Source organism: Eptatretus burgeri, chromosome 3, assembly GCF_056783735.1.
Source record: "Eptatretus burgeri isolate ZD-2024b chromosome 3, Ebu_testis_v1, whole genome shotgun sequence".
NCBI classification, from domain to species: Eukaryota; Metazoa; Chordata; class Myxini; order Myxiniformes; family Myxinidae; genus Eptatretus; species Eptatretus burgeri.
Window position 1 is genome coordinate 144,152,082 of NC_140963.1, and position 18,551 is coordinate 144,170,632.

Here is an 18,551-nt window from a genome sequence, read left to right on the forward strand (position 1 = left end):
TTTTAGACAGTGAGCAGTTCTGATTTTTCTAAGCAATGACTTGGAATGATGGAGGATATCTGACGTGGCTGGTATTGTCGGCCAGATTTGGTACATGGGCAGCACTGGAGAGGTCATGGTGATGGTGAGGCCGAGAAGTTCAGGAGATTGTGAACGTCTTCCAGTGGAAATGTAAGTCGACAGGTGGGCTTGTTTGACGACTCTCGAGTGATCGGGTGAGACTTGTTCTTTGAACATTTCGTGAAAACATCTCCAATTTGACAAGATTCGGTTCTTCCTTTTCAACAAGCAAAGCTTAATACAACATGTCAGAATGTAAGTTGAATGTAAGTAGAATGTAAGTTAAATGTCATCAGGAAATCGATAACGTGTGTGCATATGTATAGGTCCCAATCATCTCTCTCTATATCTCTGTCTCTTTCTCTCTTTATTCAGGATGAAGTCAATCAGATTGTTGAAATGAATACTCGTCTCCGTCAGGTGAGGATTAAACCAGGAATGGAGGTTGAGAAATGAAGCAAAGTTAATTTTGAAATTATTTTTTTAATAATCCTATTCTTCCTCACCTAATTTGTTAATCGTGTCATAATGACTTGCCGACAGACAAAGATAATTATATGTTCGAAGATCACGAAAAGAGAAGTAAATATGAGACTCGTGAACCTGTTATCAATATGTCTGTGCTTGCCCCCTGTTTTAATCCCCAGCCAATCCTTAACCCATCAACCCACTTTCACCCATCAACCCACTTTCACCCATCAACCCACTTTCACCCATCTACCCACTTTCACCCATCTACCCACTACAACCCTCTATCCTCCTTCATCCCTTTATCCCCCATCAACCCTATATTATTCATACCTCGATCCCCCTTCACCTTTCTACCCCCACTTAACACCTCTGTCCCCTTTCAAAGTTAATTTTAGTTTATAAACCGTTATATTTAATTGATGTAGTGTAAATGGAGCACACAGGTTCGATAGACCAAATGAATTGCTCCTGCGTTTAAGTTCCTTGTGAATCCTCGTGTAATTCAAATTACTATTTCAGCATTTCGATATGACGATTCTGTTTCGAGTTTATTTCATTCTGATAATCAATGACTTTATCACTCTACTTTATTACCTTCGCAAACTTTGTTGCGAAGGTTATGTTTTGATCGCTGTGTATTTATTTATTTATTTATTTGTGAATATGTGTGTTTGTTTGTTATTCGCATAACTCAAAAAGTATTGAACTGAATCGCAGCAAATTTGGTGGGATGATTGGTTATTATGCGAGGACCATTTGATTAGATTTTGGGAGCGATCGGGTCAAAGGTCAAGGTCAAGGTCATGAAAAGGTCAAAATCGTCTTTTTACCATAGCGTGGTCAATTTACATCCAATTTGCATGCAACTATTGCCAAAATGTTCAGAATCCAATGCTCCATCTTGTGATATGTGACATGACACAATGACGTAATAACCCTTATTAGTGGTTGGGAGTCAAAGGTAAGGGGGGGTCACGACATTGCAAAATGTGCGGTTTTTGTCATAACACGGTCAATTCTTATCCGATTTGCATGAAACCAACACCAAAATGTTGACTGTTCTGTTCCCCACACGCTAATACCAATTACAAAATTAAGAGTACAAAGGTCAAGGTCGAGGTCATGAAAAGGTCAAAATCGTTATTTTGCCATAGTGCGGTCGATTTTTATCTAATATGCATGCAAACAATGCCAAAATATGGCGAATTCAATGCCCAATCTTGTGATATACGATATGACACAATAACGTCATTACCTTTGTTAGCGGTTTGGGTCAAAGGTCAGGGGGTCAACGACCTTTATTATCATAACGCGGTCAATTCTGAGACAATTTGCACGTAAGTAGATTCAAAATGTTTAGAATTCAATTCCCTATCCTCTGATGTGTAATATTTGACAGTGACTTTATTGGTGAGTTTAAAGCATTGGGGGGGGGGGGGGTGTCACTGAACTTATTTCTTATAATGTGACCAGTTTTCATCAGATTGACTTGACACCGTCACCCAAAAAGGTCAGGGAGTTCATACAGAAATTGTACAATGTACGTGAATCAGTGTCAAACAGCAGGAAATTTAATGTTTTTAAGCCATCAAAACACATATGAGATGGCAGATGTGGTATGGGATTAAATACCCTCAAAATCAACGGTTTATGGGGGGTGGGGGGGCAAAATGTAGCGTTGGCGAAGGTATGCGCTCTACTGAGTGCTCGTTCTAGTTTGATTATTTTTCACTCTACTTTATTTGATTCTCTTTCACTCAATTTATTTGAATCTTTATCACTCTACCTTATTTGAATCTTTTTCACTCTACTTTATTTGGATCTTTTTCACTCTACTTTATTTGATTCTTTATCACTCTACTTTATTTGATTCTTTATCACTCTACTTTATTTGATTCTTTTTCACTCTACTTTATTTGATTCTTTTTCACTCTACTTTATTTGATTCTTTTTCACTCTATTTATTTGAATCTTTATCACTCTACTTTATTTGATTATTTTTCACTCCACTTTATTTGATTCTTTTTCACTCTATTTTGTTTGAATCTTTTTCACTCTACTTTATTTGATTCTTTTTAACTCCATTTCACTTGAATCTTTATCACTCCACTTTATTTGATTCTTTTTCACTCCACTTTATTTGATTCTTTTTCAGTCCACTTTATTTGATTCTTTTTCACTCCACTTTATTTGATTCTTTTTCACTCTACTTTATTTGATTCTTTTTCACTCTACTTTATTTGATTCTTTTTCACTCTACTTAATTTGGTTATTTTTCACTCTACTTTATTTGATTCTTTTTCACTCTACTTTATTTGATTCTTTTTCACCCTACTTTATTTTATTCTTTTTCACTCTACTTTATTTGATTCTTTTTCACTCTATGTTATTTGATTCTTTTTCACTCTACTTTATTTGATTCTTTTTCACTCTACTTTATTTGATTCTTTTTCACTCTACTTTATTTGGTTCTTTTTCACTCTACGTTATTTGATTCTTTTTCAATCTACTTTATTTAATTATTTTTCACTCTATGTCATTTGATTCTTTTTCACTCTACTTCATTTCATTCTTTTTCACCCTATGTTATTTTATTATTTTTCACTTGACGTTATTTGATTCTTTTTCACTCCACGTTATTTGATTCTTTATCACTCTACGTTATTTGATTCTTTATCACTCTACATTATTTGATTCTTTTTCACTCTACGTTATTTGATTCTTTTTCACTCGACATTATTTGATTCTTTATCACTCTACGTTATTTGATTCTTTATCACTCTACATTATTTGATTCTTTTTCACTCTACGTTATTTGATTCTTTTTCACTCGACGTTATTTGAATCTTTTTCATTCGATATTATTTGATTCTTTTTCACTCGACGTTATTTGAATCTTCATCACTCTACTTTATTCGATTCTCTTTGTCACCCTACTTTGTTTGATTCTTTATCACTCTACTTTATTTGATTCTTTATCACACTACTTCATTTGATTCTTTATCACTCGACTTTATTTGATTCTTTATCACGCTATTTTATTTGATTTTCTTTGTCACTCTACTTTGTTTGATTCTTTATCAATCTACTTTATTTGATTCCATTCATCACTTGACTTTGTTTGATTCTTTATCACTCTACTTTATTTGATTCTTTATCACACTACTTCATTTGATTCTTTATCACTCGACTTTATTTGATTCTTTATCACGCTATTTCATTTGATTTTCTTTGTCACTCTACTTTGTTTGATTCTTTATCAATCTACTTTATTTGATTCCATTCATCACTTGACTTTGTTTGATTCTTTATCATACTACTTTATTTGATTCTTTATCACCACTTTATTTGATTCTCTATCACTCTACTTTGTTTGATTCTTTGTCACTCTACTTTGTTTAATTCTTTATCACTCTACTTTATTTGATTCCTTATCACTCTCCTTTATTTAATTGTTAATCACTACTATATTTGATTCTTTATCACTCTGCTTTGTTTGATTCTTTATCACGCTATTTTGTTTGATTCTTTATCATGCTACTTTATTTGATTCTTTATCACGCTGCTTTGTTTTTTTTTTTTTTTTTTTTTTTTTTTTTTGTATACCTTGGTCGAGGCTCGTATGAGAGCTAACACACAACTCACAGCAAGGAGGCATGAGACAAGAGGGGCGGGAGTGGAAGGGACAAAACATTGGGGAACAGACACAGGTGAACTGTGGAAGGGAGAGGGATGGCGATGGGACGGGGAACATGGCGAGGGGAAGATGGACATTAAAGGGACTTTCAGGAAGGAAAGCAGGAGAATTGAAGGAAGTGGGCTTGGGTGGATTATCGGGGGTAGAAAAGATCGAGGATTTGGATGGGAGAAGATAAGAGGTGGTGGTGAACAGCTGTTTTGAAAGCCTGAAGGGAAGAATGGGAAAGAATAGAGTGAGGAAGTTTATTCCAAAGGCGGGAAAAAAGAGGAATGAAAGAGTGAGGATGAGCAGTGATTCGTGATTTTGGTAGTTTTACCAGAAGGGGGTTGTTGGCGGACCTTGAGCGCCCTGTGGAAATGTGGTTGGGACAAATCGCAGAGAGAGCAGGGGGGCAAGGCTGGAGAGGAGTCGGTAGAAGACAGAAAGACCACCGACCAACCTGCGGTGATTGAGTGAGAGGCCCAAAGACTCAGCTTCATTGCGGGAGATGCCAATGATCTTAAAAGCCCTGGTTTCGACAGCGTGAAGTCGAGAAAGGTGGGAGGCAGGAGCACCAGCCCAGAGGGGAGAGCAGTACTCCATCAGGCTACGGACAAAAGCTTTGTAAGTGGTCAGGAGCTCAAGAGGGCCGAGGAAGGACTTTGCACGACGGAGGATTCCCAGTCGGCGACTGGCTTTTGAGGCAAGGTTGGAAATGTGACTTTCCCAGGAAAGGTCATGGCAGATAGTGAGACCCAGAAGCTTGAAAGAAAAGACTTCTTCCAGAGGATTGTTGAGAAAGTGGATGGGGGGTTTTGTAAACGGTCCTTTCGAAGAGACATAGTGAGAGTGTGAGATTTGTCTGGATTGAAAGACATGTTCCACGTGTTGGACCAGTTTGTGATTTTATCCAGATCTGCAGTGAGCGAAGAAGCTGCTGCTTGCCGGGCTGAGGGATGACAGATGGTACGGCAGAGGGTTGAGTCATCGGCAAAGAGAAATAGAGGATTTTCCAGAGAGTCCGAGAGATCATTGATGAAAACCAGAAAAAGAACAGGGCCCAGAACGCTACCTTGAGGAACTCCAGCCTGCACAGGAAGAGGGGATGAAAGAACTCCATTTAGGGCCACACGTTGACTGCGACAGGAGAGGAAGTCTGCGAGCCATGAGTGGAGATGGCCTTGAATACCATGGGCAGAGAGTTTGGTGAGTAGGGCAGGGTGCCAGACTGTGTCAAAAGCACGTGATATGTCCAGGGATACGGCTCGGATTTCCTGTCTGGCATTGAGGACCTCCATCCATTGATGGGAGAGCAGTAGCAGCATATCTAGGGTAGAGTGACCTGGTCTGAAACCAAATTGATGATTGGAAATCAAGCCATTGGAGAAGAGGAAGGATTTCATGTCTGAAGCGATGATGGATTCCATAACCTTGCTGATGATTGGGAGAAGGCTGATTGGTCTATAGTTACAGGGATCTGTTTTTGCACCTTTTTTATGCAGGGCAGTGATGTTAGCAGATTTCCAAGCAGATGGCAGATGACCTTGGGAAAATGAGAGGGTGAATAGAACAGAGAGAGGGTTTGATTCTTTATGAGTCTATTTTATTTGATTCTTTTTCACGCTACTTTGTTCGATTCTTATTCACGCTACTTTGTTTGATTCTTTATCACTCTACTTTATTTGATTCTTTATCACTCTACTTTGTTTGATTCTTTTTCACTCAACTTTGTTTGATTCTTTATCACTCTCCTTTATTTGATTCTTTCTCACTCTCCTTTATTTGATTCATCACTCTACTTTGTTCGATTCTTTATAACTACTATATTTGATTATTTATCACTCTACTTTGTTTGATTATTTATCACTCTACTTCATTTGATTCTTTTTCACTGCTTTATTTGATTCTTTATCACTCTCCTTTATTTGATTCTTAATCACCACTATATTTGATTCTTTATCACTCGACTTTGTTTGATTCTTTATCACTCCACTTTGTTTGATTCTTTATCACTCTACTTTATTTGATTCTTTATCACACTACTTTATTTGATTCTTTATCACCACGTTATCTGATTCTCTATCACTCTCCTTTATTTGATTCTTTATCACTCTCCTTTATTTGATTCTTTATCACTCTACTTTGTTTGATTTTTTTATAACTACTATATTTGATTCTTTATCGCGCTACTTTGTTTGATTATTTTTCACTCTACTTTATTTGATTCTTTTTCACTGCTTTATTTGATTCTTTATCACCACTTTATTTTGATTCTCTATCACCCTGGTTTGTTTGATTCTTTATCACTCTAATTTGTTTGATTCTTTATAACACTACTTTATTTGATTCTTTATCGCTCTCCTTTATTTGATTCTTAATCACTACTATATTTGATTCTTTATCACTCTACTTTATTTGATTCTTTATCACTACTATATTTGATTCTTTATCACTCGACTTTGTTTGATTCTTTATCACTCCACTTTGTTTGATTCTTTATCACTCCACTTTATTTGATTCTTTAGCACTCCACTTTATTTGATTCTTTATCACTCTCCTTTATTTGATTCTTTATCGCTCTCCTTTATTTGATTCTTTATCACTCTACTTTGTTTGATTTTTTATCACAACTATTTTAATTCTTTACCACGACTTTATTTGATTCTTTATCACTCTACTTTATTTGATTCTTTTTCACTCTACTTTATTTGATTCTTTATCACGCTACTTTGTTTGATTCTTTATCACTCTACTTTGTTTGATTCTTAATCACTCCACTTTGTTTGATTCTTTATCACTCCACTTTATTTGATTCTTTATCACTCTACTTTGTTTGATAATTTATCACTCGATTCTATTTGATTCTTGTTCACTCTACTTTATTTTGTTATTTTTCACTCTATTTGATTCTTTTTCACTCTACTTTATTTTATTCTTTTTCACCCTATGTTATTTTATTCTTTTTGACTCGAAGTTATTTGATTCTTTTTTCACTCGACGTTATTTGAATCTTCTTCACTCGATGTTATTTGATTCTTTTTCACTCGACGTTATTTGATTCTTCATTGCTCTCCTTTATTTGATTCTTTATCACTCTACTTTGTTTGATTCTTTATCACAACTATATTTGATTCTTTATCACTACTTTATTTGATTCTTTATCACTCTTATTTATTTGATTCTTTATCACGCTACTTTATTTGATTCTTTTTCACGCTACTTTATTTGATTTTCTTTATCACTCTACTTTATTTGATTCTTTATCACTCTACTTTATTTGATTCTTTATCACTCTACTTTATTTGATTCTTTATCACTCTACTTTGTTTGATTCTTTATCACTCTTCTTTGTTTGATTCTTTATAACTCCCATATTTGATTCTTTATCGCTCTACTTTGTTTGATTCTTTATCACTCTGCTTTGTTTGATTCTTTATCACGCTATTTTGTTTGATTCTTTATCATGCTACTTTATTTGATTCTTTATCACGCTGCTTTGTTTGATTCTTTATGAGTCTATTTTATTTGATTCTTTTTCACGCTACTTTGTTCGATTCTTATTCACGCTACTTTGTTTGATTCTTTATCACTCTACTTTATTTGATTCTTTATCACTCTACTTTGTTTGATTCTTTTTCACTCAACTTTGTTTGATTCTTTATCACTCTCCTTTATTTGATTCTTTCTCACTCTCCTTTATTTGATTCATCACTCTACTTTGTTCGATTCTTTATAACTACTATATTTGATTATTTATCACTCTACTTTGTTTGATTATTTATCACTCTACTTCATTTGATTCTTTTTCACTGCTTTATTTGATTCTTTATCACCACTTTATTTGATTCTCTATCACTCTGCTTTGTTTGATTCTTTATCACTCTAATTTGTTTGATTCTTTATCACTCCACTTTATTTGATTCTTTATCACTCTCCTTTATTTGATTCTTAATCACCACTATATTTGATTCTTTATCACTCTACTTTATTTGATTCTTTATCACGACTATATTTGATTCTTTATCACTCGACTTTGTTTGATTCTTTATCACTCCACTTTGTTTGATTCTTTATCACTCTACTTTATTTGATTCTTTATCACACTACTTTATTTGATTCTTTATCACCACGTTATCTGATTCTCTATCACTCTCCTTTATTTGATTCTTTATCACTCTCCTTTATTTGATTCTTTATCACTCTACTTTGTTTGATTTTTTATAACTACTATATTTGATTCTTTATCGCGCTACTTTGTTTGATTATTTTTCACTCTACTTTATTTGATTCTTTTTCACTGCTTTATTTGATTCTTTATCACCACTTTATTTTGATTCTCTATCACTCTGGTTTGTTTGATTCTTTATCACTCTAATTTGTTTGATTCTTTATAACTCTACTTTATTTGATTCTTTATCGCTCTCCTTTATTTGATTCTTAATCACTACTATATTTGATTCTTTATCACTCTACTTTATTTGATTCTTTATCACTACTATATTTGATTCTTTATCACTCGACTTTGTTTGATTCTTTATCACTCCACTTTGTTTGATTCTTTTTCACTCCACTTTGTTTGATTCTTTAGCACTCCACTTTATTTGATTCTTTATCACTCTCCTTTATTTGATTCTTTATCGCTCTCCTTTATTTGATTCTTTATCACTCTACTTTGTTTGATTCTTTATCACAACTATTTTAATTCTTTACCACGACTTTATTTGATTCTTTATCACTCCACTTTATTTGATTCTTTTTCACTGTACTTTATTTGATTCTTTATCACGCTACTTTGTTTGATTCTTTATCACTCTACTTTGTTTGATTCTTAATCACTCCACTTTGTTTGATTCTTTATCACTCCACTTTATTTGATTCTTTATCACTCTACTTTGTTTGATAATTTATCACTCGATTCTATTTGATTCTTGTTCACTCTACTTTATTTTGTTATTTTTCACTCTATTTGATTCTTTTTCACTCTACTTTATTTGATTCTTTTTCACCCTATGTTATTTTATTCTTTTTGACTCGAAGTTATTTGATTCTTTTTTCACTCGACGTTATTTGAATCTTCTTCACTCGATGTTATTTGATTCTTTTTCACTCGACGTTATTTGATTCTTCATTGCTCTCCTTTATTTGATTCTTTATCACTCTACTTTGTTTGATTCTTTATCACAACTATATTTGATTCTTTATCACTACTTTATTTGATTCTTTATCACTCTTATTTATTTGATTCTTTATCACGCTACTTTATTTGATTCTTTTTCACGCTACTTTATTTGATTTTCTTTATCACTCTACTTTGTTTGATTCTTTATCACTCTACTTTGTTTGATTCTTTATCACTCTACTTTATTTGATTCTTTATCACTCTACTTTATTTGATTCTTTATCACTCTACTTTGTTTGATTCTTTATCACTCTTCTTTGTTTGATTCTTTATAACTCCCATATTTGATTCTTTATCGCTCTACTTTGTTTGATTATTTATCACTCTACTTTATTTGATTCTTTTTCATTGCTTTATTTGATTCTTTATCACCAGTTTATTTTGATTCTCTATCACTCTACATTGTTTGATTCCTTATCACTCTGATTTGTTTGATTCTGTATCACTCTAATTTGTTTGATTCTTTATCACTCTACTTTATTTGATTCTTTATCACACGAGTTTGTTTGATTCTTTATCACTCCACATTGTTTGATTCTTTATCACTCTACTTTGTTTGATTCTTTATCACTCCACTTTATTTGATTCTTTATCACTCTCCTTTATTTGATTCTTTATCGCTCTCCTTTATTTGATTCTTTATCACTCCACTTTGTTTGATTCTTTATCACTACTATATTTGATTCTTTATCACTAATTTATTTGATTCTTTATCACTCTCATTTATTTGATTCTTTATCACGCTACTTTATTTTATTCTTTTTCACTCCAGTTGATTTGATTCTTTTTCCCTCTACTTTTTTGATTCTTTTTCACTCTACTTTATTTGATTCTTTTTCACTCTACTTTATTTGATTCTTTTTCACTCTATGTTATTTAATTATTTTTCACGCTACGTTATTTGATTCTTTTTCACTCGACGTTATTTGATTCTTTTTCACTCTACTTTATTGAATTATTTTTCACTCTACATTATTTGATTCTTTTTCACTCTACGTTATTTGATTCTTTTTCACTCGACGTTATTTGAATCCTTTTCATTCGATGTTATTTGATTCTTTTTCACTCGACATTATTTGAATCTTTATCACTCTACTTTATTCGATTCTCTTTGTCACCCTACTTTGTTTGATTCTTTATCACTCGACTTTATTTGATTCTTTATCAGACTACTTTATTTGATTCTTTATCACCACTTTATTTGATTCTCCATCACTCTACTTTGTTTGATTCTTTGTCACTCTACTTTGTTTGATTCTTTATCACTCTACTTTATTTAAATCTTTATCACTCTCCTTTATTTAATTCTTAATCACCACTGCATTTGATTCTTTATCACTCTGCTTTGTTTGATTCTTTATCACGCTATTTTGTTTGATTCTTCATCATGCTACTTTATTTGATTCTTTATCACGCTGCTTTGTTTGATTCTTTATGAGTCTATTTTATTTGATTCTTTTTCACGCTACTTTGTTCGATTCTTATTCACGCTACTGTGTTTGATTCTTTATCACTCTACTTTATTTGATTCTCTATCACTCTGCTTTGTTTGATTCTTTATCACTCTAATTTGTTTGATTCTTTATCACTCCACTTTATTTGATTCTTTATCACTCTCCTTTATTTGATTCTTACTCACCACTATATTTGCTTCTTTATCACTCTACTTTATTTGATTCTTTATCACGACTATATTTGATTCTTTATCACTCGACTTTGTTTGATTCTTTATCACTCGACTTTGTTTGATTCTTTATCACTCCACTTTATTTGATTCTTTATAACTCTACTTTATTTGATTCTTTATCGCTCTCCGTTATTTGATTCTTTATCACTACTATATTTGATTCTTTATCACTTGACTTTGCTTGATTCTTTATCACTCCACTTTGTTTGATTCTTTATCACTCCACTTTGTTTGATTCTTTATCACTCCACTTTATTTGATTCTTTATCACTATCCTTTATTTGATTCTTTATCGCTCTCCTTTATTTGATTCTTTATCACTCTACTTTGTTTGATTCTTTATCACAACTATTTTGATTTTTTACCACTACTTTATTTGATTCTTTATCACTCTTATTTATTTGATTCTTTATCACGCTACTTTATTTGATTCTTTATCACGCTACTTTGTTTGATTCTTTATCACTCTACTTTATTTGATTCTTTGTCACTCGACTTTGTTTGATTCTTTATCACTCTGCTTTATTTGATTCTTTATCACTCTCCTTTATTTGATTCTTTTTCACTCTACTTTATTTGATTCTTTTTCACGCTACTTTATTTGATTCTTTATCACTCTACTTTGTTTGATTCTTTATCACTCTACTTTATTTGATTCTTTATCACTCTCCTTTATTTGATGCTTTTTCACTCTCCTTTATTTGATTCTTTATCACTCTACTTTTTTGATTCTTTATAACTTCTATATTTGATTCTTTATCGCTCTACTTTGTTTGATTATTTATCACTCTACTTTATTTGATTCTTTATCACGCTACTTTATTTGATATTCTTTATCACGTTACTTTATTTGATTTTCTTTCTCACTCTACTTTATTTGATTCTTTATCACACTACTTTATTTGATATTCTTTGTCACTCTACTTTATTTGATTCTTTATCATTCTACTTTGTTTGATTCTTTATCACTCTACTTTATTTGATTCTTTATCACGCTACTTTATTTGATTTTCTTTATCATGCTACTTTATTTGATTCTTTATCACACTACTTTATTTGATTTTCTTTATCACTCGACTTTATTTGATTCTTCATCACTCCACTTTACTTGATTGTCTTTATCACGCAACTTTGTTTGATTCTTTATCACTCCACTTTACTTGATTCTCTTTATCACGCAACTTTCATTCTTTATCACGCTACTTTATTTGATTCTTTATCACTCTACTTTATTTGATTCTTTATCACGCTGCGTTGTTTGATTCTTTTTCATTCTACTTTATTTGATTCTTTTTCACGCCACTTTATTTGATTTTCTTTATCACTCTACTTTATTTGATTCTTTATCACTCTACTTTGTTTGATTCTTTATCACGCTGCTTTATTTGATTTTCTTTGTCACTCGACTTTGTTTGAATCTTTATCAATCTACTTTATATGATTCCCTTCATCACTCGACTTTGTTTGATTCTTTATCACCCTACTTTGTTTGATTCTTTTTCACTCTACTTTATTTGATTTCTTTTCACTCTACTTTATTTGATTATTTTTCACTCTACTTTATTTGGTTCTTTTTCACTCTACGTTATTTGATTCTTTTTCACTCTTTGTTATTTAATTATTTTTCACTCTACGTTATTTGATTCTTTTTCACTCTATGTTATTTGATTCTTTTTCACTCGACGTTATTTGAATCTTTATTACTCTACTTTATTTGATTCTCTTTGTCACTCTACTTTGTTTGATTCTTTATCACTCCACTTTATTTGATTTTCTTTGTCACTCTACTTTATTTGATTCTTTATCACTCTACTTTATTTGATTCTTTATCATACTACTTTATTTGATTCTTTATCACCACTTTATTTGATTCTCTCTCACTCTACTTTGTTTGATTCTTTGTCACTCTACTTTGTTTGATTCTTTATCACTCTACTTTATTTGATTCTTTATCACTCTCCTTTATTTCATTCTTAATCACTACTATATTTGATTCTTTATCACTCTACTTTGTTTGATTCTTTATCACACTACTTTATTTGATTTTTTATCACGCTACTTTATTTGATTCTTTATCACTCTACTTTATTTGATTCTTTATCACGCTGCTTTGTTTGATTCTTTATCAATCTACTTTATTTGATTCTTTTTCACGCTACTTTGTTTGATTCTTTATCACTCTACTTTATTTGATTCTTTGTCACTCTACTTTGTTTCATTCTTTTTCACTCTACTTTATTTGATTCTTTATCACTCGACTTTGTTTGATTCTTGATAACTACTATATTTGATTATTTATCACTCTACTTTGTTTGATTATTCATCACTCTACTTTATTTGATTCTTTTTCACTGCTTTATTTGATTCTTTATGACCACTTTATTTGATTCTCTATCACTCTGCTTTGTTTGATTCTTTATCACTCTAATTTGTTTGATTCTTTATCACTCCACTTTATTTGATTCTTAATCACTACTATATTTGATTCTTTATCACTCGACTTTGTTTGATTCTTTATCACTCAACTTTATTTGATTCTTTCTCACGCTATTTTATTTGATTTTCTTTGTCACTCTACTTTGTTTGATTCTTTATCATCTACTTTATTTGATTCCCTTCATCACTCTACTTTGTTTGATTCTTTATCACTCTACTTTATTTGATTCTTTATCACACTACTTTATTTGATTCTTTATCACCACTTTATCTGATTCTCTATCACTCTACTTTGTTTGATTCTTTGTCACTCTACTTTGTTTGATTTTTTATCACTCTACTTTATTTGATTCTTTATCACGCTACTTTATTTGATTCTTTATCACTCTACTTTATTTGATTCTTTATCACGCTGCATTGTTTGATTCTTTATCAATCTACTTTATTTGATTCTTTTTCACGCCACTTTATTTGATTTTCTTTATCACTCTACTTTATTTGATTCTTTATCACTCGACTTTGTTTGATTCTTTATCACTCTCCTTTATTTGATTCTTTTTCACTCTAGATTGTTTGATTCTTTATAACTACTATATTTGATTATTTATCACTCTACTTTGTTTAATTATTTATCTCTCTACTTTATTTGATTCTTTATCACTGCTTTATTTAATTCTTTATCACCACTTTATTTGGTTCTCTATCACTCTGCTTTGTTTAATTCTTTATCACTCTAATTTGTTTGATTCTTTGTCACTCCACTTTATTTGATTCTTTATCACTCTCCTTTATTTGATTCTTAGTCACGCCTATATTTGATTCTTTATCACTCGACTTTGTTTGATTATTTATCACGACTATATTTGATTCTTTATCACTACTTTGTTTGTGTCTTTATCACTCTACTTTATTTGATTCTTTATCACGCTATTTTAATTGATTTTCTTTGTCACTCTACTTTGTTTGATTCTTCATCAATCTACTTTATTTGATTCCCTTCATCACTCTGCTTTGTTTGATTCTTTATCACTCCCATATTTGATTCTTTATCGCTCTACTTTGTTTGATTCTTTATCACTCTGCTTTGTTTGATTCTTTATCACGCTATTTTGTTTGATTCTTTATCATGCTACTTTATTTGATTCTTTATCACGCTGCTTTGTTTGATTCTTTATGAGTCTATTTTATTTGATTCTTTTTCACGCTACTTTGTTCGATTCTTATTCACGCTACTTTGTTTGATTCTTTATCACTCTACTTTATTTGATTCTTTATCACTCTACTTTGTTTGATTCTTTTTCACTCAACTTTGTTTGATTCTTTATCACTCTCCTTTATTTGATTCTTTCTCACTCTCCTTTATTTGATTCATCACTCTACTTTGTTCGATTCTTTATAACTACTATATTTGATTATTTATCACTCTACTTTGTTTGATTATTTATCACTCTACTTCATTTGATTCTTTTTCACTGCTTTATTTGATTCTTTATCACCACTTTATTTGATTCTCTATCACTCTGCTTTGTTTGATTCTTTATCACTCTAATTTGTTTGATTCTTTATCACTCCACTTTATTTGATTCTTTATCACTCTCCTTTATTTGATTCTTAATCACCACTATATTTGATTCTTTATCACTCTACTTTATTTGATTCTTTATCACGACTATATTTGATTCTTTATCACTCGACTTTGTTTGATTCTTTATCACTCCACTTTGTTTGATTCTTTATCACTCTACTTTATTTGATTCTTTATCACACTACTTTATTTGATTCTTTATCACCACGTTATCTGATTCTCTATCACTCTCCTTTATTTGATTCTTTATCACTCTCCTTTATTTGATTCTTTATCACTCTACTTTGTTTGATTTTTTATAACTACTATATTTGATTCTTTATCGCGCTACTTTGTTTGATTATTTTTCACTCTACTTTATTTGATTCTTTTTCACTGCTTTATTTGATTCTTTATCACCACTTTATTTTGATTCTCTATCACTCTGGTTTGTTTGATTCTTTATCACTCTGGTTTGTTTGATTCTTTATCACTCTAATTTGTTTGATTCTTTATAACTCTACTTTATTTGATTCTTTATCGCTCTCCTTTATTTGATTCTTAATCACTACTATATTTGATTCTTTATCACTCTACTTTATTTGATTCTTTATCACTACTATATTTGATTCTTTATCACTCGACTTTGTTTGATTCTTTTTCACTCCACTTTGTTTGATTCTTTAGCACTCCACTTTATTTGATTCTTTATCACTCTCCTTTATTTGATTCTTTATCGCTCTCCTTTATTTGATTCTTTATCACTCTACTTTGTTTGATTCTTTATCACAACTATTTTAATTCTTTACCACGACTTTATTTGATTCTTTATCACTCCACTTTATTTGATTCTTTTTCACTGTACTTTATTTGATTCTTTATCACGCTACTTTGTTTGATTCTTTATCACTCTACTTTGTTTGATTCTTAATCACTCCACTTTGTTTGATTCTTTATCACTCCACTTTATTTGATTCTTTATCACTCTACTTTGTTTGATAATTTATCACTCGATTCTATTTGATTCTTGTTCACTCTACTTTATTTTGTTATTTTTCACTCTATTTGATTCTTTTTCACTCTACTTTATTTGATTCTTTTTCACCCTATGTTATTTTATTCTTTTTGACTCGAAGTTATTTGATTCTTTTTTCACTGACGTTATTTGAATCTTCTTCACTCGATGTTATTTGATTCTTTTTCACTCGACGTTATTTGATTCTTCATTGCTCTCCTTTATTTGATTCTTTATCACTCTACTTTGTTTGATTCTTTATCACAACTATATTTGATTCTTTATCACTACTTTATTTGATTCTTTATCACTCTTATTTATTTGATTCTTTATCACGCTACTTTATTTGATTCTTTTTCACGCTACTTTATTTGATTTTCTTTATCACTCTACTTTGTTTGATTCTTTATCACTCTACTTTGTTTGATTCTTTATCACTCTACTTTATTTGATTCTTTATCACTCTACTTTATTTGATTCTTTATCACTCTACTTTGTTTGATTCTTTATCACTCTTCTTTGTTTGATTCTTTATAACTCCCATATTTGATTCTTTATCGCTCTACTTTGTTTGATTATTTATCACTCTACTTTATTTGATTCTTTTTCATTGCTTTATTTGATTCTTTATCACCAGTTTATTTTGATTCTCTATCACTCTACATTGTTTGATTCCTTATCACTCTGATTTGTTTGATTCTTTATCACTCTAATTTGTTTGATTCTTTATCACTCTACTTTATTTGATTCTTTATCACACGAGTTTGTTTGATTCTTTATCACTCCACATTGTTTGATTCTTTATCACTCTACTTTGTTTGATTCTTTATCACTCCACTTTATTTGATTCTTTATCACTCTCCTTTATTTGATTCTTTATCGCTCTCCTTTATTTGATTCTTTATCACTCCACTTTGTTTGATTCTTTATCACTACTATATTTGATTCTTTATCACTAATTTATTTGATTCTTTATCACTCTCATTTATTTGATTCTTTATCACGCTACTTTATTTTATTCTTTTTCACTCCAGTTGATTTGATTCTTTTTCCCTCTACTTTTTTGATTCTTTTTCACTCTACTTTATTTGATTCTTTTTCACTCTACTTTATTTGATTCTTTTTCACTCTATGTTATTTAATTATTTTTCACGCTACGTTATTTGATTCTTTTTCACTCGACGTTATTTGATTCTTTTTCACTCTACTTTATTGAATTATTTTTCACTCTACATTATTTGATTCTTTTTCACTCTACGTTATTTGATTCTTTTTCACTCGACGTTATTTGAATCCTTTTCATTCGATGTTATTTGATTCTTTTTCACTCGACATTATTTGAATCTTTATCACTCTACTTTATTCGATTCTCTTTGTCACCCTACTTTGTTTGATTCTTTATCACTCGACTTTATTTGATTCTTTATCAGACTACTTTATTTGATTCTTTATCACCACTTTATTTGATTCTCCATCACTCTACTTTGTTTGATTCTTTGTCACTCTACTTTGTTTGATTCTTTATCACTCTACTTTATTTAAATCTTTATCACTCTCCTTTATTTAATTCTTAATCACCACTGCATTTGATTCTTTATCACTCTGCTTTGTTTGATTCTTTATCACGCTATTTTGTTTGATTCTTCATCATGCTACTTTATTTGATTCTTTATCACGCTGCTTTGTTTGATTCTTTATGAGTCTATTTTATTTGATTCTTTTTCACGCTACTTTGTTCGATTCTTATTCACGCTACTTTGTTTGATTCTTTATCACTCTACTTTATTTGATTCTCTATCACTCTGCTTTGTTTGATTCTTTATCACTCTAATTTGTTTGATTCTTTATCACTCCACTTTATTTGATTCTTTATCACTCTCCTTTATTTGATTCTTACTCACCACTATATTTGCTTCTTTATCACTCTACTTTATTTGATTCTTTATCACGACTATATTTGATTCTTTATCACTCGACTTTGTTTGATTCTTTATCACTCGACTTTGTTTGATTCTTTATCACTTCACTTTATTTGATTCTTTATAACTCTACTTTATTTGATTCTTTATCGCTCTCCGTTATTTGATTCTTTATCACTACTATATTTGATTCTTTATCACTTGACTTTGCTTGATTCTTTATCACTCCACTTTGTTTGATTCTTTATCACTCCACTTTGTTTGATTCTTTATCACTCCACTTTATTTGATTCTTTATCACTATCCTTTATTTGATTCTTTATCGCTCTCCTTTATTTGATTCTTTATCACTCTACTTTGTTTGATTCTTTATCACAACTATTTTGATTTTTTACCACTACTTTATTTGATTCTTTATCACTCTTATTTATTTGATTCTTTATCACGCTACTTTATTTGATTCTTTATCACGCTACTTTGTTTGATTCTTTATCACTCTACTTTATTTGATTCTTTGTCACTCGACTTTGTTTGATTCTTT

At 30.8% G+C, this 18,551-nt stretch overlaps 1 protein-coding gene across 5 annotated transcripts in view; it reads left to right on the forward strand.

The window, feature by feature from the left end:
• The window catches only part of LOC147031208 (acetylcholine receptor subunit alpha-like), a 96,176-nt gene that overhangs the window by 12,902 nt on the left and 64,723 nt on the right, over positions 1–18,551 (forward strand). For all 5 annotated transcript variants that reach the window (XM_085876050.1, XM_085876049.1, XM_085876051.1 and 2 more), the window contains exon 3: positions 436–480. In XM_085876050.1, coding sequence (XP_085732176.1) covers positions 436–480 — 45 coding nt within the window. The remainder of the gene's footprint in view (positions 1–435; positions 481–18,551) is intronic.